General features: G+C 40.1%; 2 protein-coding genes across 3 annotated transcripts in view; both read left to right on the top strand.

The window, feature by feature from the left end:
* The window catches only part of LOC111554781 (ubiquitin-conjugating enzyme E2 L3-like), a 22,841-nt gene extending 19,721 nt beyond the window's left edge, over nucleotides 1-3,120 (top strand). The window contains exon 4 of the mRNA XM_023230452.2: nucleotides 2,637-3,120. Within this exon, the coding sequence (XP_023086220.2) occupies nucleotides 2,637-3,120 (484 nt within the window). The remainder of the gene's footprint in view (nucleotides 1-2,636) is intronic.
* IFT43 (intraflagellar transport 43) overlaps nucleotides 1-26,828 on the top strand; it is a 100,574-nt gene that overhangs the window by 25,507 nt on the left and 48,239 nt on the right. For both annotated transcript variants that reach the window (XR_002724903.1, XM_023184536.1), the window contains exon 3: nucleotides 12,520-12,587. Coding sequence is in view for 1 of the 2 variants with exons in the window: in XM_023184536.1 (XP_023040304.1) it covers nucleotides 12,520-12,587 (68 nt within the window). In the remaining variant the exon portion in view is untranslated. The remainder of the gene's footprint in view (nucleotides 1-12,519; nucleotides 12,588-26,828) is intronic.

Here is a 26,828-nt window from a genome sequence, read left to right as displayed (position 1 = left end):
AGTAGTAGTAGTAGTAGTAGTAGTAGTAGTAGCAGTAGTAGTAGTAGTAGTAGTAGCAGCAGCAGCAGCAGTAGTAGAGATGGGGTCTCACTTTGTTGCCCAGGCTGGTCTTGAACTTCTGGCCTCAAGTGATCCTTCTGCCTCAGCCTCCCAAAGTGTTGGGATTACAGGCACGAGCCACTGCACCTGGCCCACTCCTATCTTTTTAATGGCATTGATACTTTTGGAGAGATTAAGGCCAGTTCTTCTACCAGAGTTTCCCACATTCTGGGTTTGTTTGATTCTTTCTTCCAAGTGTCATTTTGCTTATTACTTTCTCACCTGATTTCCGTTAGGCTGGAAATCAGACTGGAAGGCTTGATTAGATTCCAGTTGAATGGTTTAGGCAGGAAGTTTTCCTGGGTGATGTCATGTGTTTCAAGTGGCAGCACATTACATCCCACTGTTAATGCTGCTAAGTTTGATCACTGAGTTAGGATAATGATAGATATCTCTATTAAGGAACGTTTTTCTCCCCTGCAAGTAGCATGTAATATACGGGTTGATTCTTTGGCACTGTGAGAATGCCCAGTTGCCCACCAGTCAATCTTATACCTAATGGCTTTAGCATTCATTGATCATCAGCTTTCTTTCTTATACATAAAATAGACTTTGCATTTTTATATGTCCATTTCAGCCTGAGAGAACTACGTTTATTCACAGGAGTTCAGTTCTAAGCTTGGGTGATCCATTACCTTCCATGACCTTAAATCTACTATGGAGAAACTCATTTCTCTGAGGGATTAGTTGTCAGACCCAGGGTTGAGGCAGGAGGAAAAAACTGGCAGAGTTGGAACTGTGCATGGAGGACAGATTGCAGGAGTAGATGCCAGCCCTGCAGCGTATGCACATACCGTATTACTGTCAGTCTTTTCACTCACCAAGCATATAAAGAACAACTTTCTTGGATCTTCTCTAAGATTGCTGGAGAAAGAAAGGGAAGTTTGCTTTTAGTCAGTAATCTAAGATTGAATGTGGGAGCTGCATTGCTTCTAGAAGCTGGAAGATGGATATGTGCGAAGTTTGCGATTGATCTTGCTTAACTAAATATCTTTCTGTTGGAATGTATGCGTGTATTTAGACTGGCTTTTTGAAACAGGTTGCAGTTTGGACTTAGAACTCTTGGCCTGATTCATATTTTGGGGTTAGGGTGGAGTTTCTCCAGGACTTCTGAGAGTGTGTGAGAAGTTTCTAAACTCAGAAGGCTCCTTTTTTGGCACTGCAGCATCTTTTCTGTTTTGGCATCTTAAGAATCTGGGGGAACCATATAAAGATCAGAAACAAGTCTGGCCCTAAAGACTCCCTCTGACATGGTAATTCCAGTTATTGAATCCTAGCCCATTCGGATGAGACCATATAAAGAGGCCATTTCCTGAAATTCCCGCTCTCTGCCTCTCACAGGCTCCTTTTTGTAGAAAGCTGGTATTTCAGGACTGCAACTGCCAGTCACGTGCTTCCAACTCTTTACTCGCAGTCATTCCTGCCCCCTGTTTATTTTTGGAGAGAACACATTTTTGCTGCTTTTCAGGAGCTATGCAGGGTCCTGCCCCCTCCGTCCATCAGGCGGCAGCCCCAGCAGGCTGTGCTCATTTCCCACACTCGGAGACGTGACTCCAGCTTTTAAGAGAGAACACGAGAGATACACTGCCTAAGGACTACCGTCACTCGATCCTATTTCTGTCCCTCTTGGTGTTACATATTTTAAGACTCTTTTTTTAAAACAAGTTTAGGGAATGTTACCTGGCAGTAAGTCAGCCAAAATTGGAGATCATTTTTCCAGCTGTTGTCTTGGGGCTGTGCCTCTGAATTTCAGGAGAGTAATTTAAAGAATAAACCAGGACTTTTGAATTCTAGGATCAGGCCTTCTCTTCTTTCTGGCTTTAAAGTTTATTTAGCTTTAATCCCTCTCTTCCATGTAGTTTCGTCCTCTCTTCCTTAACACAGGGATAGAAAATAGATTCTTCCAAAATGCCAACAGATGTCTTCCCAAGTGCTTAGTCAAGGAGCACTCTTGAGTTGATGGACTCTAGGAAAAAAATGCCACGACCATCTTAGCCTGCCTGAAGATTAAGTTTTTAGCTTCCATGATGGAGCAGGAGTAAATTCTTTTTCCTGTAAATGAGTAGACCATTAGGTAGAGAACTCAGACTCACAACATTTGAAGAACAAAATAAATCATACATTTGTGTCTTCCTCTGCTCTGCGGGAGGGACCCATGGTCCAAATGGAAATATCTGTGAATAAAGTGCTTTGACTTCTCATCAGTCCAGGCAGGCACTGGAGCTCTGACAGTTGAGCTGGCAAGGACATTCACACCCCCGTAGGTTCCCCAGCATCTGATCTGTCACCTCCGGGAAGGGAAGGCCAGCAGTCCTGGCAGCCGGTCATAAAAGGAGCAACAGCAGTGGCTGGCCTAGGTGTGTGTCCTGTGTTTCAGATTGCCCTGGGGAGACAGCCGTGGGCTGTTTTTGAAATGAGGATAACTAGGTGTCTAGGTGTCATGATACCTCTTAGGGAGAGCAGCCAAATGTTCAGAGACTGGACTGTCTATGCAAAAGAAACCAACTAGACCTTTAAAATCACATTGCTGGGGAAAGGAGCAGCACCAAATCCAAGACTGCAACCAGCAGAAGGCTAATGAAGGAGCTTGAAGAAATCCACAAATGTGGAATGAGAAACTTCGTAACATCCAGGTTTGAGGAAGCTAATTTCTTGACTTGGCAAGGGCTAATTTTTCCTGACAACCCTCCATATGATAAAGTGGCCGTCAGAATGGAAATCAGATTTCCAGCAGAGTACCTATTTAAACCACTGAAGACCACAGTTAAAACAAAGATCTGTCACCCAAACAATGACAAAAAGGAGCAAGTCTGTTTGCTAGTAATTAGTGCTGGCAACTGGAAGCCAGCAACCAAAACTGACCAAGTAATCCAGGCTGTCATAGCACTCGTGAACAGCCCCCAGCCCGAGCACCCATTTCGGGTTGACCTAGCTGAAGAGTACTCTAAGGACTGTAAAAAATTCTTTAAGAATGCTGAAGAGTTTACAAAGAAATATGAGGAAAAGCGACCCATGGACTAAAATCTGCTGCAGTTGATTCCAGCAAGTATGAGCAGAGACCCCAAGCAGTGCATTCAGGACTCTGTGGAAAATTGACACGTGCTACCGCCTGGCATTCGCTTGTGGCACTTACTAGTTTTCCATAGTTTTCTTAATCCAAAGTAGTCTAGGAAACTTATAAAGAAAGGATTAAAAATTTAAGATGTTCTAAAAAAATCATATTGCTACAAGTCAGTTATCTGCTTACATTTCGGATTGTTTGTACTTAATTCAAACTGCCACATTATGATCAAGTTGCATCAGCTTCCACTCTACATTCATTGTAGAGTAGTGAATGCTGAGGGGCTCAAACTCCCAAAAACATTTCCTGGGGACGCTTACAATATGATGGGCAAGTAACAACATTTTGCCACAGGAGGGTTATGTACCATCCCCAGTATCACTATACCCTTGGATCTGGTTGCTTCTGGAATGCTTTTTTCTTTACATTTCCAATCCAGGACAAGCCCCACTTTGCCCATAAAGCTTCCTTGACCTCTCCTTCTCCTCAGCACTTCCTGAGTCTGTACAATTCTGTTTAGCTTTTAGACGTGTATTGTAAGCTTTATGCATGCTTATCAGAGCAGCCTTAATAATGCCCCAATAAAAACCACCAAGATGACAAGAAAACTACAAATTTTGGTGTAACTGCCCCATGGCTGAGGGATTCCTCCTCAGCTTCATCTTTGGATCCTGGATGCAGCCTCTTCCTGGAACAATTCTGTGTCTCCATCACGGACGCCTAATTCTCACTTCCATTGTGGCCTCTTGGGTTTCAGATTAAGCCGGACATCCAATTATGTGGATTTCATACAGGCCTGATACACTGAACTCTGCATCTTCTTGGTCTCATGGAACATTTGGGACAGGGATGATATCTTCTACTTTTTCTATTGCACCCAGTGCACATGGGACCAGTGCCAAGTTCGCCACATAGGTAACGAGGTTGATTTCTGGGGAAGAGCGTATAACTTGGTAATAGTTGTTAATTAAGTCCGTCTCATCCAGACAGGGTATTTGTGTGTGCCCATAACAAGACTCATACTAGGGGGTGTTTACAAAAACATTTCTAATCCTTGGACTCAGAAAACAAAATCATGTATGTAAGGACTTCCCATCAGGAGACAGGCATCTCCCTCTAAATGCCCAAGCCTACTTTGCAGAGAGCTAAGCCTACCTGTCCCTCCTCCTCTCTCCTCTGCTTCAGTGCTCTCTCCTGAGGTTCACCAGTGGGAAGCAAGCTAACTACCATAGTCCTGACTCATTTTGCTCAGAGGATTTCTTTGCAATTTTTATTTTTCCGAGTAATCTCAATGTTTGGGTGGAGGAAATGAAAAGTAGCTTATACGGTTTTTATAATATTTTTTTTTTTTTTTTTTTTTTGAGACGGAGTCTTGCTCTGTCGCCCGAGCTGGAGTGCAGTGGCCAGATCTCAGCTCACTGCAAGCTCCGCCTCCCGGGTTTACGCCATTCTCCTGCCTCAGCCTCCGGAGTAGCTGGGACTACAGGCGCCCGCCACCTCGCCCGGCTAGTTTTTTGTATTTTTAGTAGAGACGGGGTTTCACCGTGTTAGCCAGGATGGTCTCGATCTCCTGACCTCGTGATCCACCCGTCTCGGCCTCCCAAAGTGCTGGGATTACAGGCTTGAGCCACCGCGCCCGGCCGGTTTTTATAATATTATATCAACTCCTAATGGCTTCAGTTATTAGTGAAAAAAATCCTTTGATTTTAGAAGTGGGTGTTAAACTGTATTGGCTTTGGAGGAGTGACTTTTAGCTGGTGATCTCTTTGTTTTGAAGCTGCTGGTACCATTTTATAATGGGAAGAAAATGAGAGGAGATGTGGCTTTGTGTTACCTCTAGGCAGAAGGGATTTTCACCCAATAGCCATGGTTTCCTTGGGTTTGTGGTTAAACAAGATAAAGCTGATCATTTTTGTTTTTAGACTCTTAGGGAACACTATTAACCAGTTGATATCCATCAGTAAAGTGACAACTCAGGCCAGGCTCAAAGGAGCCATTTTAACTGGGGTAAGATGATATCTCAGTGTGGTTTTGGATTTGCATCTCTCTGATGATCAGTGATGTAGAACATTTTTTCATATACTTGGCCATTTGTGTGTCATCTTTTGAGATTCTTTTCAGATCCTTTGCCTACTTTTTAATGGGGCTTTTTTGTTTTTTTTGCTATTGACTTATTTGTGTTTCTTGCATATTCTGGATACTAGTTTCTTGTTGGATAGTTTGCAGATATCTTCTCCTATAGTTTATCTTTTCACTGTGTTGATTGTTTCCTTTCCTGTGCAGAAAGTTTTAGTAGATTTTGTAGTGTCAGGTCTTACATTTAAGTCTTTAATCCTTTTTGATTTGATTTTTGTATATGGTGAGAGATGGGGAAGGTCTAGTTTCATTCTTCTGCCTATGGAAATCTGGTTTTCCCCACACCACTTATTGAGGAGACTGTTCTTTCCCTAATATATTCTTGGTGTCTTTTTAAGAAATCATTTGGCTAGAAGTACATGGATTTATTCCTTGGTTCTCTATTCTCTTCCACTGATCTATTTGTTTTTATACCAATATTATGATGTTTTGGTTATTATAGCTTTGTAGTATTATATATTTTGAAGTCAAATAGTGTGATGCCTCCATCTTTGTTCTTTTTTGCCCAATGTTGCATTAGCTATTCAGTCCCTTTTGTGGTCTCATACAAATTTTAGGGTTATTTTTCCTGTTTCTGTGAAGAATGTCATGGGTATTTTGACAGAATTGTATTGAACCTATAGATTCCTTTGGGTAGTACAGTCATTCTAACAATATTAATTCTTCTGATCCATGAGCATGGGATGTCTATTTGTTTATGTCCTCTTCAATTTCTTTCATTAGTGTTTTGTAATTTTCACTGTAGAAGTCTTTCACCTTCTTGTATAAATGTAATCCTAAGTATTTGTTTGTAGCTATTATAAATGGGATTGCTTTCCTGATTTATTTTTCAACTACTTTGTTATTGGTGTGTAGAAACACTACTGATTTTTCTATGTTGATTTCATATCCTGCAACTTTGCTGAATTCACTTATTTATTCTAAGAATTTTTTGATGGAATCTTTAGGTTTTTGTATATATAAGATCATATCATCTGCAAAGAGGGACAGTTTCATTTCCTGTCTTCCAATTTGGATGACTTTTATTTGTTTCTCTTGCCTGATTACTCTGGCTAGAACTTCCAGGGCTATGTTAAATAAAAGTGGTGAAAGTGGATATCCTTGTCTTGTTCCAGTTCTTAGAGGAAAAATGTTCAGCTTTTCTCCATTAAGTATTATGTTAGCTGTGGGTTTGTCATATGTGGTCTTAAGTTGAGGCCTGATTTGTTCCTTCTATGCCTGATTTGCTGAGAATTTTTATTATGAAGGGATGTTCAATCATATCAAATGCTTTTTCTGCATCTATTGAGATGATAATATGATTTTTATCCCTCATTCTGTTGGTATGATGTATCAGATTTATTGATTTGCTTATGTTGAGCCATGCTTGCATCCCTGGGATAAATCCCACTTGATCATGGTGTATTATCTTTTTGATGTGTTGTTGGATTCAGTTTGCTTGTATTTTGTTGGGGATTTTTGCATCCTATGTTCATCAGGGATGTTGGCCTATAGTTGTTGCTGTTGCGGTGGTTGTGTCCTTACCTGGTTTTGGTGTCAGAGTAATAGTGGCTTTGTAGAAGAGTTAGGAAGAATTTCCTCCCATTCAATTTTTGGGAATAGATTGAGAAAAATTGGTATTATTTCTTTGTAAGTTTGGTAGAATTCGGTAGTAAAGCTATCTAGTCTTGGGCTTTTCTTTGTTGGGAAGCTTTTTATTACTGATTCAATCTCATTACTTGTTAGTAGTCTGTTCAGGTTTTCTATTTCTTCCTGGTTCAATTTTGGTAGGTTGTACGTGTCCAGGAATTTATCCATTTCCCGTAGGTTTTCCAATTTATTAGCATGTACTTGTTCATAGTAGTCTCTTATAATCCTTTGTATTTCTGTGGTATCTGTTGTAATGTCTCTTTTCTCATTTCTGATTTTATTTATTTGGGTCTTCTCTCTTTTTTCTTAGTTGGTCTAGCTCGCACTTTACTAATTTTGTTTATCTTTTCAAAAAGCCATCTTTTGTTTCATTGATCCTTTGTATTTTTTTAAGTCTCTAGTTTGTTTAGTTCCATTCTGATCTTTATTATTTCTTTCCTTCTAGTGATTTGGGGTTTGGCTGGTTCCTGCATTTCTAGTTTCCTGAGGTGTGTTGTTAGCTTGTTCATTCAGAATCTTTCCTTTTTTTTTTTGATGTAGGTTTTCACTGCTATACTTCCCTGTTGGCTCTGCTTCTGCTGTATCCCGTAGGTTTTGGTATGTTGTGTTTCTGTTTTCATTTGTTTCAAGAAAGTTTTAAATTTTCTTCTTTTTTTTTTTTTTATTATACTTTAATTTCTAGGGTACATGTGCATAACGTGCAGGTTTGTTACATATGTATACCTGTGCCATGTTGGTGTGCTGCACCCATCAACTCGTCAGCACCCATCAATTCATCATTTATATCAGGTATAACTCCCCAATGCAATCCCTCCCCCCTCCCCCCTCCCCACGATAGGCCCCAGTGTGTGATGTTCCCCTTCCCGAGTCCAGGTGAACTCATTGTTCAGTTCCCACCTATGAGTGAGAACATGCGGTGTTTGGTTTTCTCGTCTTGTGATAGTTTGCTAAGAATGATGGTTTCCAGCTGCATCCATGTCCCTACAAAGGACGCAAACTCATCCTTTTTTATGGCTGCATAGTATTCCATGGTGTATACGTGCCACATTTTCTTAATCCAGTCTGTCACTGATGGACATTTGGGTTGATTCCAAGTCTTTGCTATTGTGAATAGTGCCACAATAAACATACGTGTGCATGTGTCTTTGTAGAATAATTTATAATCCTTTGGGTATATACCCAGTAGTGGGATGGCTGGGTCATATGGTACATCTAGTTCTAGATCCTTGAGGAATTGCCATACTGTTTTCCATAATGGTTGTCATTGATCCAGTGGTCGTTCAGGAGCATGATGTTTAATTTCTGTGTATTTGTACAGTTTCCATGATTCCTCTTATTATTGATTTCTAGTTTTATTCTATTGTCATCTGAAAGATACTTGATATGATTTTGGTTTTTAAAAATTTCTTGACATTTGTTTTGTGGCCTAACATATGGTCTGTCCTGGAGAATGTTCCATGTGCTGACGAGAAGAATGTGTGTTTTGCGGCTATTGGATGAAATGTTTAATAAATGTCCGTTAGTTTCATTTGGTTTAAAGTGCAGCTTAAATTCCCAGTTTTCTTTATTGGTTTTCTGTCTAGATGATCTGTCCAGTGCTGGGAGAGTTAGATGTTGAAGTCACTAACTATTACTGTATTGGAGTCTATTTAGATCTAATAAAATTTGCTTTTCATTATCTGGAGGCTCCAGTGTTGGGTGCATATATATTTAGAATTGTTATGTTGATCCCCTTATCATTATAGAATGACCTTCTTTACATTTTTTGACTTAAAATCTGTGTTATCTCATGTAACTCATGTAACTGTAGCTTCTCCTGCTTGCTTTTGGTTTTTATTTGCAGGAATTTTTTTTCCATCCCTTCACTTCTAGTCTATGTGTGTCTTTATAAGTGAAGTAAGTTTCTTATAGGCAGCAAACATTGATGCTTTTTAATTCATTCAGCCAGTTTAGTGAGGAGTTTAATCCATTTTATTTCTGCCATTTTATTAATTGTTTTCTGGTTGTTATATATATCCTTTGTTCCTTACTTCCTCTCTTAATTTTTATCATTGCAGTTTGATGGTTTTCTGAAGTGGTAATGTTTGAGTTCTTTCTCTTTCCCATTTGTGTATCTGTTCTACTAGTGAGTTTTATACTCTCTTGTGTTTTCATGATGGTATATAGTATTCTTTCACTTCTAGATATGTAGGACTCCCTTAACAATTTATTGAAGGACTGGTCAGTGGTGATGAATTCCCTCGTTTTTGCTTATCTGGGAGGGACTTTATTTCTCCTTCATTTTTGAATAATAGCGTTGCTGGGCATAATAATCATAGCTGACATTTTTTTTCTTTTCAGCACTTTGAATATATCATCACAATCTCTCCTGTCCCATAAGGTTTCTGCTGGGAATTCCCTTATGTGCAACTTGACACTTTCCTCCTGCTTTTGTTTGAATTTTATCTTTGTCTTTGACTTGACATTTTGATTATAATGTGCCTTGGAGAAGATCTTTTTGAGGTGAATCTATTTTAAGACCTTTGAGCTTCCTGTATCTGAATATCTATATCCCTTTCAAGACTTGGGAAGTTTTCAGCTATTATTGCATTAATAGGTTTTCAATACCTTTGCCCATCTCTTCTCCTGAGACTTCAAAAATTTTAATACTTGTTTTCTTTATGGTGTTGCATATGTCAAGTACGCTTTCTTTATTCTTTTTTCTTTTTTGTCTAACTGAGTTATTTCAAAAGACCTGTCCTCAAGTTCTGAAATTCTTTTTCTCTTGCTTGGTCTAGTTTATTGTTGAAGCTCTTGATTGTATTTTTTCTTTCTTTCATTGACTTCAGTTCCAGGATTTCTGTTTGGTTCTTTTTTATGATGGCTATCTCTTTATTGACTTTCCCATTCAGATCATGAATCATTTTTCTGATTTCTTTGTACTCTTTTTTTTTTTTTTTTGAGATGGAGTCTCGCCCTGTTGCCAGGCTGGAGTGCAGTGGTGTGATCTCTGCTCACTGCAACCTCCGACTTCCTAGTTCAAGCGATTCTCCTGCCTCAGCCTCCTGAGTAGCTAGGATTACAGGCATGTGCTACCACGCCCAGCTAATTTGTGTATTTTTAGTAGAGACGGGGTTTCACCATGTTGGCCCGGATGGTCTCTATCTCCTGACCTCGTGATCCACCTGTCTCAGCCTCCCAAAGTGCTGAGATTATAGGCGTGAGCCACCGCAACTGGCCTTCTTTGTACTCTTTTATCTGTGTTCTCTCATATCTCACTGAGTTTCTTTAATATCATTGTTTTGAATTCTTTTTCATCCATTTCATGTATTTTCTTTTCATTGGAATCTGTTACTGGAGAATTATTGTGTTCCTTTAAAGGTGTCATGTTTCCTTACTTTTTCATGTTTCTTGTGTTCTTACATTGATATCTGTGTATCTGGTATAATAGTTGCATCTTCCAGTCTTATGGATTGACTTCCATAGGCAAATACTTTTTCCTATAGATGTATCTATAGTGTTGGTTAGGTGGGGTGCTTTGGCTTTGATTCTGGGTGGGTGCGGTCATGTAGTTTTTATATATCTTCAGCTGTAAACAGCATCAGTGGGTATCAATGGGTTCTTTAGTGGCTTACGCTATAGCTGTTATTAGAGGCTGTGACAAGGCTTTACTGCAAATGGGGATACCAAGTGGGCTTGTACTTAGGCACTGGTGGTGGTGGTGGCAAGCCAAGTATGCTAGTCCCTGGGGGCCCCAGGTGGTGTGCATGGGCTCTGGTGATGGTGGATCTGGGCAGGTCAGTCCTTAGGCCTCCAGTGCCTTGCTCAGGTGCCAGGGGTGGCGGTGGTGGGCCAGGTGAGCCAGTCCCCAGGTCCCCAGGTAGTGCATGTGGGTGGGTGGTGTCTGCAAGCTGGGTGGACTTGTCATCAGGCTTTTGGGAGACATACATGGACACTGGTGGCAGGCAGGGTAGGCCTATTCCCAGGCCCCCAGACCATGCGTGGGTGACAGATAGGGCAGAACAGTCCTTTGGACCCCAGAAAATGTGCACCAGTGGTGGTGGGCAGGATGGATCCATCCTAGGCCCCTGGGTCATGTGTGTGCTGGCAGTGGTGGCAGTGAGTGGGATCAGCCTATCCTCAGGCCTCTAGATGGCATACATAGGTGCTAGTTGTGGGGGGTTGGTGGGGGCAAGTCAATCCCCGAGTCTCTTAGACACTGTACTCGGTCACTGGCAGCAGTGGCAGGGGTTGGGGTCGGCCTCTTGAGTAGATTTTTAATCCACCCACCAATTTAGTTTATGTCTTCTAAGCAAGTCTCACTCTTATATCTTTATTTTATTACTTTTTGGTTTATAAAAGCAGAAGAAAAAAGGAAAATTAAAATTGCCTATAATGGAGTCCCCTGTCAGTCATGTACATATAACTCATTAACACTAGATAGTATATGTTGGTAATCATTTTAAAAAATGCATCAAAAGCATATACTTACTGTTTGATAACATGTTTTTGAAAATTAAAATGTATCGAACTTTCCTATATCATTGGGTTTTTTTTTTTTTATAACATGACTTTTTGTTATTTGCATAGTATTTTCATGTATATTTTACCATTTACTTAATTCCTTATTGCTGGCAATTTTGGTTGTTTCTAGCTATTCACTACTCAAAAATAACATTATATTCCTCTCTGATTTTTTCCTTGGGATCAATTTCTGGGATTAGAATTGCTAGATTAAAAAGTGTGAGCATTTTTCCATCAGTGACAGATTGGATTCAGAAAATGTGGCACATATGCACCATAAAATAATATGCAACCATAAAAAAGGACGAGTTCGTGTCCTTTGTAGGGACATGGATGCAGCTGGAAACCACCATTCTCAGCAAACTATCGCAAGAACAGAAAAGCAAATACTGCATGTTCTCACTCATAGGTGGGAATTGAACAATGAGATCACTTGGACACTTAAAGTATAATAAAGTATAGAACTTAAAGTATAATAAAATAAATACATAAATATTTCCTTGATAAAAAAATTAAAAAGTATGAGCATTTTTAAGGTTTTCAATAAACATCACCAAATAGCCCTCCAGAAACGTGCCAATTTGTAACTCACCAGGAGGGTATGAAGGAACCCAGATTTTCATAGTAAGTTAGAAAGGTCACTGTATTTTTATTCAGAAGGTAGGCCGAATATTGGTTGCTGTAGGTGAGATTACCCTCAGCCATTGTGGTGCTCAAACACAAATGTTGGTCGGGCACAGTGGGTCACACCTGTAATACCAGCACTTTGGGAGGCCCAGGCGGGTGGATCACTTGAGGTCAGGAGTTTGAGACCAGCCTGGCCAACATGGTGAAACCCTGTGTCTACTAAAAATACAAAAATTAGCTCTGTGTGGTGGTGCACGCCTATAATCCCAGCTACTCGGGAGGCTGAGACAGGAGAGTTGCTTGAACCCAGGAGGCGGAGGTTCCAGTGAGCTGAGGTCACGCCACTGCACTGCAGCCTGGGTGACAGAGCGAGATTTCATCTCAAAAAATAGAAAATAAAAAATAAAATAAAATAAATGCAAATGTTGAGTGAATGTGTTCTTTTGACTTCTCTTTCCTTGTAGACTTCCTCTCCTAAATTACCTCGCTGCCGAGAGGGAGGCTGGGCATGTGATTCCGTGAAGGCTTCGAAGTGAGTACCAGCAGCTCATAAGAGTGGGGGTGGGGGTGGACACGGCTGGGGGGACTTTGCTCCTGTGTTGTTTTATTTTTCACAATAACTTTATTGAGAAAAAATTTACATACCATACAATTCACCCACTTAAAATGTACAATTTAATCATTCTTAATATAGTCACAGAGTTGTGCAACCATTACCACAATCAATTTTACAACATTTTTATCACCCCCCCACCAAAAGAAACCCTGTATCTATTAGCAGCACTTCCCATGTCCCCCCGACCTCCCTAGATCTAGGTGGTTACCAGTCAACTTTCTCTCTCTCTGATTTGCGTATTCTGGACATTTCATGTAAGTAGAATCTATATTATGTGGTCCTTTATGGCTGGCTTCTCTCACTTGTCATAATGTTTTCAAAGTTTACTCGTGTTGTAACATTCTGTGTTCTTAATTTTCTAAACATAATGGAATTGCCTGTTGTAACTGCTGATGAACTCTGCGGTATGTCCTCCCCTGACATGTATCTGTCATCCTTCATAAAGGGAAACAATACAGATGTCCCATCACCCTGCCTAGTTGGTATCTTGTGTTTACTGTAAGCTGGCATGAATATTGATACCATAACCATAACTAACATTATCTCATCAGCCTCTCCATAGCTCCTGGAAAGGCTGGGAAACCTGATGTCACAGTGTATGTGGCAGCACTTTATAAACTGCATAGGGCTCACAGTGTGGGACTGTAGATGCAGATGCCATTCTCTCTGAGCTGGATGATGTTGAGCAAGGTGTTAACCATGGCTGAGCCCCTGGATGGACACACTGATGTTCCCTACAGGGCGATTCAAAGACTAAAGGAAATTATATATGTAACAGGAATGTTGCTGTTGTGTTTAGCCCTCCCAGCCTTTCCACAGCTTAGACCAGAAGCTGATCCCTGTGGTTCCACATTGAGAGGCGGCAGAGCGTGGTGAGAGCCGCAGGTACTGGAGCCAGCTGCCTAGCTTTGAATCCTAACTATCTCATTTATTATCTAAGAGATCCCAAGCAAGTAATTTAACATCTCTGGTCTCCATTTCTGTATCTCTACAATGGGGTTAAAAATAGTTCTTACTTGAAAGGATCATTGTGAGGATTAAATGAATTCATGTGTGTAAAATATTTAGAAGAGAGAGAAGCATTTAGGAAGCACTTGTAGATGTTGGCTATTATGATGATGATGATGACTGTTTCTTATCCCTATTCTGTCCTCATAGATAGGCTTCGACCATATTCTTCTCACAGGCATTCTGGCAGGTGGTGATGTTTATGAGTTGCAGGAGCTTTGGGATCTTTATGGTGCCATAAATGCTTCATATGAAGGGTCTGTTTGGGAGAAGTAATTACAGATCAAGAAAAGCAATGGTTATTTTGAATATCAGGAATCTTCTTAATGTGAACTACATTAAAGCCTTAAGCATAGGAATGTCAGCTTTCCAAACTGTAGTATCAGAAGTATTTTCTAAACCTTATGTTGGTAAGAATTAGCCAGGGGTGTTCAAGAGAGAGAATACAGTCACAGATTCTTAGTTTCTGTTTCTGGTTGAGCCAGTAAAACCCCTTCTTCATTCCTCTTTTCCACTTATCACTAGAGACAGAAACTAAAAACCATGGATTCAGGCTGCTAAAAGCCTAAAATAAAACAAAACAGAACAACAACAAAATAAGGCAGGTTGGACAAGTTTGAGTTAGACATAATCAATGAATGATATCCCCTTGGATTTCTGCCAGCATCTGGGAATGCACATGACCTAGAGTAGAAATCTCTGCAAGATCTTCATCCATCCAGGATAAGCATCCACATCTCAGGGATGGTTTCAGAATTACCTTGTTTCAAATAAGGAGAAAGTGTTCCTCCAACTTCTTCCTGCCACATACTCTCTCGCATTTTTCCGTGCTCAAACTGGCAGAGTTTTCATGCTAAGGTGTGGTAATTATGTCATCTCTTGTTTTACTCGTAGGTAGCAACATCACAGTAAGGTTAAAACCATGGGTATCTGATTCAGACATACCAGGGTTTGAATTTAGGTTTCAGCATTTAACTGGCTGTGTAAACTTGGGGAAGTTACTTAACCCTGTAAAGTAGCAATAATAACACCTATTGCAAAGAATTGTTCTGAGTCTTGAACACACAGGAAGAGTACTCAGCATAAAGCTAGTACCTAGCTTGTGCTGCAATTAAGTTATGAATAACAACAGTGCATAAGGAGTAAAGTAATAAGGCAGGTCTCTCTACGTTTTATGGTTCTAAAACATAAAAGTGTTAGGTAACATGTGCTCTGTAAATGGCATCTATAGTAGGATGGTGCTGGCTGTCACCTTCAGCCACATTTGTTAGCCTCTGTAGCTATCAGCACCTTCCAGATGCTTTAAACAGGCTTTGATTACAGTTAGTCTTTGTGATTCTTGAAGTTTGATTCATTGCTTAAATATAGTTAATCTAGGCCAGCCTGACAGAAAATATAATAGTAAGACCGAGACATTTTGCTAGCCTTTACCTTTGGTCCCATTTTATGGACGAAGTAAGTGGAGTCATAGATGCCTATAAGTCAGAAGGAGCAAGTGCTTAATGTCTTTTAGTTTAGTTCAGAGTCCAGTTCTAAAGACTGGATTACAAATCATTTCATTACTTAATCTCTTGCACTAAGTCTTAGATGAAAGATAAAAAAAAATATGCCAGTGGGATGGCCAGTTATCAAATTTAACTACTTAAGATGTACACGGGAATAGTTTCTCAAAGAATAGTCATTATTCTAGTTTAGAATTTACTTGAGCAGTTGTTGCCTTCAAAATGGCACTATCTTGAACGATCTCTATGACAACTACAAAACACTGTTCAAAGAAGTCAGAGATGATGCAAACAAATGGAGAAACAGTCCATGCTTATGGACAGGAAGACTCAATATTGTTAAAATGACCATACTGGCAAAAGCAATTTATAGATTCAGTGCTATTTCTATTAAACTACATTGACATTCTTCACAGAACTTTTCTAGAAAAAACTATTTTAAAATTTATATGGAACAAAAAAGGGCCCAAATAGCCAAGGCAATCCTAAGCAAACAAAAGCACAAACACCTGGAGGCATCACACTATGCAACTTCAAACTATACTACAGGGATACAGTAACCAAAACAGCATGGTACTGTACAAAAAGAGACACACAGACCAATAGAACAGAATAGAGAACTCAGAAATAAGACCCCATACCTGCAACTATCTTCAACAAACCTGACAAAAAAAGCAATGGGGGAAGGATTCCTTATTCAATAAATGGTGTTGAGATAACTGGCTAGTCATATGCAGAAGATTGAAACTGGACGCTTTCTTTACACCATGTACAAAAATTAACTCAATATGCATAAAAGACTAAATGTAAAACCCAAAAATACAAAAACTCTGTTTTTTATTGTTGAAGACAACCTAGGCAATACCATTCCGGACATAGGATCAGGCAAAGATTTCATGATGAAGACATCAAAAGCAATCACAACAAAATCAAAAATTGACAAATGGGATCTGATTAAAGTAAAGCACTTCTGCACAGCAAAGGAAACTGTCAACAGAGTGAGCAGACAACCTAGAGAATGGGAGAAACTTTTGCAAACTATGCATCTGACAAAAGTGTAATATCTGCATCTATAAGGAACTTAAATTCACAAGAAAAAAACCAACCCCATTAAAGGATGAATAAACACTTTCTAAAAGAAAGACATACATGCAGCCAGCAAGCTCAACATCACTGATCATTAGAGAAATGCAAATCAAAACCACAATGAGATACCATCTCACACCAGTCAGAATGGCAGTTATTAAAAAGTCAAAAAAATATGGCCAGGCATGGTGGCTCACACCTGTAATCCCAGCACTTTGGGAGGCCAAGGTGGGCAAATCACCTGAGGTCGGGAGTTTGAGACTAGCCTGACCAACAGGGAGAATCCCCCATCTCTACTAAAAATACAAAATTAGCTGGGCGTGGTGATGCATGCCTGTAATCCTAGCTACTCAGGAGGCTGAGGCAGGAGAATTGCTTGAACCTGGGAGGCAGAGGTTGCAGTGAGCCCAGATTGTGCCATTGTACTCCAGCCTGGGCAACCAGAGTAAAACTCAAATCATCATCATCATCATCATCATCATCATCATCATCATCATCATAATAACAACAACAACAGATGCTGGTGAGGTTGCAGAGAAAAAGGAACGATTGTACAGTGTTGGCATGAGTGTAAATTAGCTCAGTCATTGTGGAAGACAGTGTGGTGATTCTTCAGAGACCTAGAGGCAGAAATACCATTTGACCCAGCAATCCCATTACTGGGTATATACCCAAAATAATATATCATTTTATTATAAAGACACATGCATGTGTATGTTCATTGCAGCACTATTTGCAATAGCAAAGACATGGAATCAACCTTAATGCCCATCAATGGTAGACTGAATAAAGAAAATGTTGTACATATACATCATGGAATAGTATGTAGCCATAAAAAAGAACAAGATCATGTCCTTTGCAGGAACATGGATAGAGCTGCAGGCCACTATCCTTAGCAAACTAACGCAGGAACAGAAAATCGGACACTGTATGTTCTCACTTGTAAATGGAAGCTAAATGATGAGAACACATGGACACATAGAGAACAACACACGCTGGGGCCTATTGAAAGGTGGAGGGTGGGAAATTGGAAAGGATCAGGAAAAATAACTGCTTAATGCCATGGTGATGAAATAATTTGTACAACAAACCCCTGTGACACAAGTTTACCTATATAACAAACCTGCATATGTACCCCTGAACTTAAAAGTTAAATTAAAAAAAACAAAATATCACTATTAAAAATATTTACTTCCGTTTTTTTCCACCTTCTCCTCCCACTTTTTTCTCTCTCCCTATTCCCCAACATCCCCCTATACACTCTTTTTCCTGAACCTGAAAGTAAGTTGTAGATGCCATGACATTTCACCCCTAAATACTTTAGCATGCATCTCTCAAGATTAATGACATTCTCTACAGTTTCACAGTATCACTCATACCTAAGACATTTCATGGTGGTTTAATAATATTTAATATATAGTTTATATTTCAATACCCCCCTTTGTTCCCCCAGATGTCTCTTATAACTCCAGGATCCAATCAGAGCTCAAATACTGCATTTCATAGTTGTCTTTTTAGTCTCTCTTTATCTAAACTAGTCCTCACCCTTCCCCATTCCCCACCAAGACATTGACTTTTTTGAGGAACCCAGGCCGGTTGTGTTGTAGAATGTCTCACATTCTGGGTTTCTCTAATTGATTCTTCATGATAAGATTCAAGTTAAAGATTGTTGACCAGAACAGGTGATCACATGTCCTTCTTAGCTTATCAAATTAGGAGGCATGTGACATCAGCTGATCCCTTGGTTGGTGTTACTAAGTTTTATCACTTGGTCTAGGTGGTGATCTCTAGATCTCTCCATTGCAAAGGTTCTTTTTTTCCTTTATCAATAATTAGTAATTGTTTGGGGTACCACTTTGAATCCTGTTCACCCACACCCTTTCACCCAGTTTTAGCATCCATTAATGATCCTTGCCAGAATCAGTTATTATATCGGGGATTGCAAAATGTTAACTTTCTAATACTACCATTCTATATTAATTGCTTGGAGTTTTTTTTATAAAGAAGAATTTCCTTTTCTCCTTTTTTCTTTTTCTATTGCTTTCTCTCTTTAAAATCATGGACTCATGGATTAAAAAAAAAAAACTGTTTTATTTTAGAATCAGGAGATACATGTGCAGGTTTGTTACAAGGGTATATTGTATGATGCTGAGGTTTGAGCCTCTATTGATCCTATCACTCAGATAGTGAACACAGTACCCAATAGGAAGCTTTTCAGTCCTCGCCCACAGCCCCTTTTGGAGTCCCCAGTGTCTGTTTTTCCCAGCTCTATGTTTGTATGTGCCCAGGATTTAGCTCCTACTTATAAGTGAGACCTCCAATATTTGGTTTTCTGTTTCTGCATTTGTTTGTTTAGGATAATGGCCTCCAGCTGTATCCATAGTGCTGCAAAGATGTGATTTCATTCTTTTAAATGGTTACATAGTATTCTATGTGATATATATATGTGTGTGTGTGTGTGTGTGTATATATATATATATATATATATTACATTTTCTTTATCCAGTCCACCATTGATGGACACCTAGGTTGATTCCATGTCTTTCCTGTTGTGAACAGTGCTGCGATGAATATATGTTTGCATGTGTCTTTTTGATAGAATGATTTATTTTCCTTTGGGTATGTATATACCACCCAGTAATGGGATTGCTGGGTCAAATGGTAGTTCTATTTTTAGTTCTTTGAGAAATCTCCAGACTGCTTTCTACAGTGGCTAAACTAATTTACATTCCCACCAACAGTGTGTAAGCATTCCTTTTTCTCAGAAGCCTCGCCAACATCTGTTATTTTTTGACTTTTTTAACAATAGCCATTCTGACAGGTTTGAGATGGTATCTCATTGTGTGGCTTCAATTTGCATTTCTCTGATAGTGATGTTAAGCATTTATTCATATGTTTGTTGGCTGCTTGTGTGTCTTCTTCTGAGAAGTATCTGTTCATGGCCTTTGCCCACTTTTTAATGGGGTTATTTGTTTTTTCCTTGTTGATTTGTTTAAGTTCCTATTCTGGATATTAATCCTTTGTCAGATGCATAGTTTGCAAAAATGTTCTCCCATTCTGTAGGTTTGTTTACCCTGTTGATAGTTTCTCTTGCTGTGCAGAAACTCGTTAATTTAATTAGATCCCACTTGTCCATTTTTCCTTTTGTCACAGTTGCTTTTGAGGACTTGGTCATAAATTCTTTGCCAAAGCTGACATCCAGAAGGGTATTTCCTAAGCTTTCTTCTAGGATTTTTACAGTTTTGAAGTCTTACACTTAAGTCTTGGATCCATCTTGAGCTAATTTTTCTTATATAGTGATAAGAAGGGTCCAGTTTCATTCTTTTACATATGGTTAGCTAGTTTTCCCAGCACCATTTGTTGAATAGGATGTCTTTTCCCTGTTGCTTATTTTTGTCAACTTTGCCACAGATTGGTTGGTTGAAGGTATGCTGTTCTAGTTCTAGGTTTTCTGCTCTGTTCCATTGGCCTATGTGTCTATTTTTGTACTTTTTAAATTATTTATTTATTTATTTTTGAGACAGGATCTTTCTCTTTCTCTGTTGCCCAGGCTGGAGTGCAATGGTGCAATCATAGTTCACTGTAACCTCAGACTCCTGGGCTCAAGTGATTCTCCTGCCTCAGCCTCCCCAGTAGCTAGGAGTGCAGGCATGTACCACAATGCCTGGCTAATTTTTTTAAATTCTTATTTTTGTAGAACTGTGGTCTCACTATGTTGCCAAGGCTGGTCTCAAACTCCTGGCAGTCCTCCTACTTTGGCCTCCCAAAGTGCTGAGATTATAGCCATGAACTACTGCACCCAACTGGACTCATGGATTTGTATTGTTCATTGTGTTATAACTCATTTCCATCATCACTTTTTTTTTTCTATAATATTTATGTTTATTAGAGCTCAGATTGTCCCATGTTTGGCCAGGGAGAACTTCAGGATGGCTCTTACGCCTTTGTGCTGTATTAGTATTTGAGTAAGTGCTTGCTTTTCAATGCAGCAAGATATTCCAGAATAATTTTGTATTTTCCAGATTCAGTCCAGGAGTCAGCTGCTTCTCCAAGGAGGCCTGGGTCCTTTTGGTGGAGAATAGTTATAGAATTCAAGATCTATGGGCACACTGCATTGCTATTGGATATCTTTGCTTCTAGGCTCTTTTAGTAGGTAGAACTAGTAAACACATTTTTAAAAATACGCTCTATCCTGTAACACACATAAAATAGTTTTACAGTTACTATACTAATGTCATTATCAAAAACAAACTCCTAAGTAAAGCTCAAGATTTCTTGTGGTTCTTTTTGTCCTTAGAATATAGCACACTAGGCCGGGTGCGGTGGCTCATGCCTGTAATCCCAGCACTTTGGGAGGCCGAGGCGGGAAGATCACGAGGTCAAGAGATCGAGACCATCCTGGCTAATAAGGTGAAACCCCGTCTTTACTAAAAATACAAAAATTAGCCCAGTGGCGGGCGCCTGTAGTCCCAGCTACTCAGGAGGCTGAGGCAAGAGAACAGCATGAACCCGGGAGGCGGAGCTTGCAGTGAGCCGAGATTGTGCCACTGCACTCCAGCCTGGGCAACAGAGCGAGACTCCATCTCAAAAAAAAAAAAAAAAGAATATATCACACTAAGGTTCAGGATACTGTTTTCAGAAGTTATTTGAATTATTTCTCATATAGGTTAAGGTATCAATTTAATACACAATTACATTCACTTGTTTCTGTGTTCAATTTTAAGGTTTTTGAAAATCCTTTTTATTTAATGTACTCTTGAATATGTAGAACATTTACACGAATGAAGAGTTAAAATTGTACAGAAAGGTATACTCAGTGATGTCTCACTCCCATCCTTATCATCCCTCCACCTCATTCCCGTCCATCCCTTATAGGTAGTTGCTTTATTAGTTTCTGGTTTATCTTTCCTATACGTCTTTTTGAAAAGTAAACATACATATATATATAATTATATATATGTATATAAACATTATATAATATAATATACATATATAAATTATATATGTATATATAAGTTTTTATATTTCTCCTCCTTTGTTTCTATATCCTAGGTATCAGTGAACTATGGCCCACAGGCTGGCTGCCTATTTTATAAAGTTTTATTGGAATATAGCCATGCTCTTTCATTTTAAAAATTGAGATTGCTGATCCATGTGGAATTTATTTTGGTGTATGGTTTTACTTTTTTCTAAATGGCTATTGTCCCAGCACCATTTATTTAAAAATCCATCTTTCTCTAGTGATTTGAGAAGCCACCTTTATCGTATTCTAAATCTTTGTATGTATCCAAGTCTGTTTTTGGATGTGTTATTCTGTGCTAGTGGTCTCTCTATTTCTATGCTATTATGTACCATACTATTTTCCATAGACCATAACAGTCATTTTTAGTGTTAGGAAAAACAAGAAGGTGATGCAGAAATGCTGGTCTCATCTATTAATGTGAATCTTATGGAGGAGCTTTGTTTTCCTAAATTATTAGGGGATTTTAGTATTTGTCATATCTGGAATTTATTTTGAAATAAGAAAATAAGACAAATCCTGTCTGCTTCTTAGAGAACAAAAGATTATCACAAGTATTCATTCCTCAGTGGAAATATTAAAGATTTTTCCAGATCAAATCCATTTCCTCTTGGAGAGAGAAGCTTTTCCTTGTCACGTATTACTTTCCGAGGTATTCACTTGCTTGACTTTTCAGTCTGGCCTGGTTCTGACCCCTCGAAATGTTGGAGTGCCCTGGGCTCTTCTCTAACCTCCTCTCTTCTGTCAACACTCACTTTCTGCATGATCTCAACGCGGTCTCAGGTTTGACTCTCGTCTACGCAGTGATGACTCCAGAATTTATATTTCCAGCCCAGTTCTCCTTCTGGACAGCCATTTGCCTGCTTGATGTTTTCAACGGGAATATGCAACACAAACCTGACACATCCAAATTAGTCTTCTTAATTTCGACCCCTTCTACCCCCTCCCCTAATTGTGCCTCCAAAGTCTTCCCTAGATCTTGGTAAGTGCTGACTCTATCTTCCTAATTGCTCAGATTGTAAACTTTGGAATTATCCTGGCCTCCTCTCTTTATATCACCCTATTCAGTCTGCCAGCAAACCCTGTTAAGTCTACTGTTGGAATACATCTGTTATCTGAACTGCCAGCCCCTGACCGCAGCCATCATTTCTTGCACTGGCTCAAGTGAGACCTTCCTGACGAGACTCCTTTTGTGTTATCTCTGCATAACCAGAGTGACTCTTTCAAAACATAGGTGCAAACCTTTTACTTGTATACTCAGAACCCTGCAGTAGCATGCCACCCAGTCAAAGTAAAACCCAAAGTCCTTACCATGGCTTACAAGATCCTACCTGACCTCACTTTACATAAAGTAGCACCCCTCATCGCTCTGTGGTCCCCATTGCCTGCTTTATTTACTGCTACCTGACCTATCCACATGCATGCGTACATAATCTCTTCTTCTATCTGCTGCAATGTAAGCTCCACGAGAGGAGACACACTCCCTTATTTACATGCCCCCAGTCTTTTGCACAGTGCCTAGTCCATAATAAGCGTTTGGTGACTATTTATTCAACATACAAATGATCAGATCAGTATTTTTTAATTAATTGTTTTTTATTATACTTTAAGTTCTAGGGTACACGTATACACCGTAGAATACTATGTAGTCATAAAAAGGGATGAGTTCATGTCCTTTGTAGGTACGTGGATGCAGCTGGAAACCATCATTCTTAGCAAACTATTGCAAGAACAGAAAACCAAACGCTGCGTGTTCTCACTCAAAGGTGGGAATCAAACAGTGAGAACACTGTGACACAGGAAGGGGAACATCACACACCGGGGCCTGTTGTGGGGTAAGGGGAGGAGGGAAGGGATAGCATTAGCAGATCAGTATTTTTAAATGGTCACTTTGCTTTCAGTGTGGAAGGTGGAGAGCTGAGAGGCTGGAAGACCTGTTGGGAAGTAAGAATCTGCATGAAAGATAAGAGCCTAAACCAGGGCTGTGGTGGGAGGATGGAAAGGAAAGATGATGTGGAGACATTTTGGAGGTAGAGTTAATAGAAATGCCAGTGGTTGGATGTGGGGCAGAGGGAGGAGTTGAAGGTCACTGCAAGGAGCCCCACTTAGGTGTCTGGTTGGGTAATGGTGCTGTAAGCGAGGGAAGGCAGGAGAGACCTGATTTAGGGGCTGATGGTGGGGACATGTGGGTAATTTCCGCAGCTCAAGCATCCAGAAGGGAGGTCAAAAAACAGATGTGCTTTGAGTCATCTACAAAAACAGGAGAAGACAAGGACAGATCCTTGGATTTGGCTGTTTGGAGGTTACAAGGGGCCTTTGAGAAAGTGGTTACAGTGATTTGCTTTGGAGCCCGAGCCAGATTGCAGTAGATTGAAGAGGAAATGGGACATGAGGAACTGGCCAGTAACATAGGATACTATGAAAAAAGGAAAAGGATGGAACAGTATTTGGAAGAAGAGTGTAGATTAAGAATCATGTCTAATATTTGAGGAAAGAGTAATTAGAAATTAAGTAGGGGGTTAATTGATGTGGCAGGATCCTGGAGGGATAGGATAAGACCTTCCAGAAGAGATTGGTTGACCTTGGACAGGAGGAGGGAAGGTGGATAGTTTTTCTCCGAAACAGACAGAGTTGGAAAGGATGGGTAAGTTATTGAGGATGGTTGAGGGGAATGGGGAATTTAGAGAATTTCCTTTTGGTTTGGCTTCTCTTTTTTTTTCCGTTTTTCAAAGTGGGAAGACAGACTGACTGTTGAGCTTGTTGAGGCAAAGGAGAGTGGCATCTTGAAGTAGAACAGATTTAAAACAGAAAAAGAGGCTGACAAGAGGTAAGAGAGGCAACTTTTGAGCTGCTTTGAGGACCTACCTCATTAAGGTTGGAAACATGAGCTCCTACTATTTGCTGGATACTGTAGTGAGTACCAGAGTGGAAGATATACTTCCTGTCCTGCAAGAACTCGAATTCTAATTTAGGAGACATTTTCACCCACAAAAATCAGAAATGGCAAAAGGAGCATATTGGCAGAAGGTGCACATTGTAAGTGAGGAACAAATGAATGAGTAACACTGGTGATGTGACATCAGAAGAGAGAGTAATCATTATGGTCAGGGAGTGTCTTACAGAGGAGATAGGAGTCAAGCTGGATGAATTTTGATGGTCAGAACAGGATCATGAAGAAGGCATTTTGGTTTAAGATTTGGTGTTGTGGGAGTGATAGTAACTTTATTGTCAGTCTAGTTACAGCAGAGGATTGACCCCGGAAAATAGCATATTCACCTGAAATTCTTTTTGGATGATAATAACAATGGCACTGTGCTAGTTACTTGTCTTAATTTGGCTGCTATAACAAGTTACCATATACGGGGAGGTTTAAACAACAAACATTTATTTCTCATGATTCTGGAGGCTGGAAATCTGAGATCAGGGTGCCATCATGGTTGGGTTCTTGGTGAGAGCCGTTTTCCTAGTTGTGTCCTTAAGTGTCTTTCCTTGGTATGTGCACATAAGGAGTGACATTTTATGTTTCTTTCTTGTCCCCATCATGAGGGCTCCAACCTCATAATCTCATCTAAACCTAATCAGCTCTGAAAGTCCCACCTCCAAACAACATCACATTGGGGATTAGGATTTCAACATAAGAATTTTGGGGAGACACAAATATTCAGTCCATTGCAGCACCTTATATGTGCATTACACCAACTCTGTTGGGTAGATTCTGTTCAATAAGGTAGGTATCCCTGTGCAAAGAAGGTAGGAGGAAAGTGTCACCAGTGAGAAGTAGAAGGGCTGTTTGTGAATCTGATTGAGGAGCTCATAGCTAAGGAATACGAGTTTCTGGGATACCTTGGCTTTATTTGCATAACACTGCCCAAGATAGAGAGCAGAACATGTATCAGCCACCTCACTGGTTAGAGATGTTGGGTGCCAGGGCTCAATTGCTCGTCCCTGAGCCACAGAGAGGGCTAAGTTCAGGAATGACATGGGGCCTGGGATCACTACCATTCCCTTCTACCCTTGTCGTCAGAGTCATAGCTACACCAGAGACTCCGTCTTGGAGCTGTCCTTGGCTCTGAAGTTGCCCGAGGTGGGACACTTATGGTGGGTCACTGACTTGGCCATGGGGAATAGAGCTGAAGAGAGAAAGCCAGCTTGGTAAAGAGAAGGAAAGGTAGTTTGATTAAGTTTTGTCTCAAAGTGTCTGTTTTTGGGTTTGTCCCTGCATTGATCTGCAAGGGAATGAGGCAAGTAATGGCCCCTCAGGGACTTTCAGGACTTTGCTCTCAATGTCAGCCGTCATTTTCAATCACCCTCTCCCTCCCAGCCATTAATTTTGGCCCAGGATCATGGGGACTTGTCCATCTATCACTCCTAATTGACACTAAATGATCTGTCAGTTTATTGATGAACGGCAGGAGTGGAATTGTCACAATATATTTTACTTTCTAACAACTCCTCCTGACAATTTTACCTTGTCCATCTCACTCTCCTCACATAAATCTCCATTGGCTGCTCATTCCTTCTCATGGGCTGTTCTGGTGCCAGCCACTTCCACACCATCTGCACGCATCAAGGACATCAAGATGGCGGTAGAACTGCTGTGTGCTGGTCCCGAGGTTATCCCCCTTCCCTCCTCCTTCTCTCTTTCTCTCTCTCTTTTTTTAATGGCATAGATGTTCCAAGAATACTAAAGGGCTTCTGTCCTCTCCCTCTATGTCATTGCCATACCAGAATCTCTTTGCCTCCCTTTAGCAGCAAATAGTTAACTCCTATTAGGCTAAAAAGTGTGAAAAGCAAAAACTCATGGAGCCAGAGGGCTCCTAGATCTGTAAGCACAGTTACAAACATATGTTCTATCCTCTTAAACCAGCTCTGTTATAGGCTGTCCATCCCCATAGAAGTCAATTTCCCAGAAAGGTGTCACAGAGAGAAGGTTAGCTGGAGCTGCCCAGCTGGTGTGCCATATGCTGCACTGTGGGTGCTGGTGTGCCATGATGTGGGCACTCCCTGCCTGTGGTGTGGACCTAGCCAAGGCCCTTAGGCTGGTCACCTGTGGCCACGAGAAGTCTCCATCCATCGACCCCAGTTAGCCATTTACGTGTTCTTTTTAACTGTTTCATGTCTTGAAAAAGCCAGGGAAGTACTATGTCAGACATATATAAGGGCACACAGTTATTTAGTCTCAAGAAGATATACCTATGGATGTGAACATGCTTTATCCTGTACGAGGCCAAGGATGAGTAGAAAAGCTTAACAATATGTAAATAATGCAATTGATTCCCTCCCTCATACCTTTCCTGCTGCTGCTGGAGATCATTTTTATTAAAGGACTGTTTTGGTTTATTAACCATCATGACATTAGCATACATATCAAAATTAATAATTCCTAATGTCATCTGATATCCACATCATGTTGAGTTACTTCCATTGTCTCAAAAATGTGTTTTATAGGTAGATTGTAAAAAGGACAAATCAAGGTCCATATACTGTATTTAGTCTTCCTTCCTTCCTTCCTTCCTTCCTTCCTTCCTTCCTTCCTTCCTT

This window comes from Piliocolobus tephrosceles, chromosome 6 (assembly GCF_002776525.5).
Source record: "Piliocolobus tephrosceles isolate RC106 chromosome 6, ASM277652v3, whole genome shotgun sequence".
In the NCBI taxonomy this organism is placed as follows: domain Eukaryota; kingdom Metazoa; phylum Chordata; class Mammalia; order Primates; family Cercopithecidae; genus Piliocolobus; species Piliocolobus tephrosceles.
The sequence above is the reverse complement of the archived record's forward strand: the minus strand, read 5'-3'. Positions and strand labels throughout refer to the sequence as shown.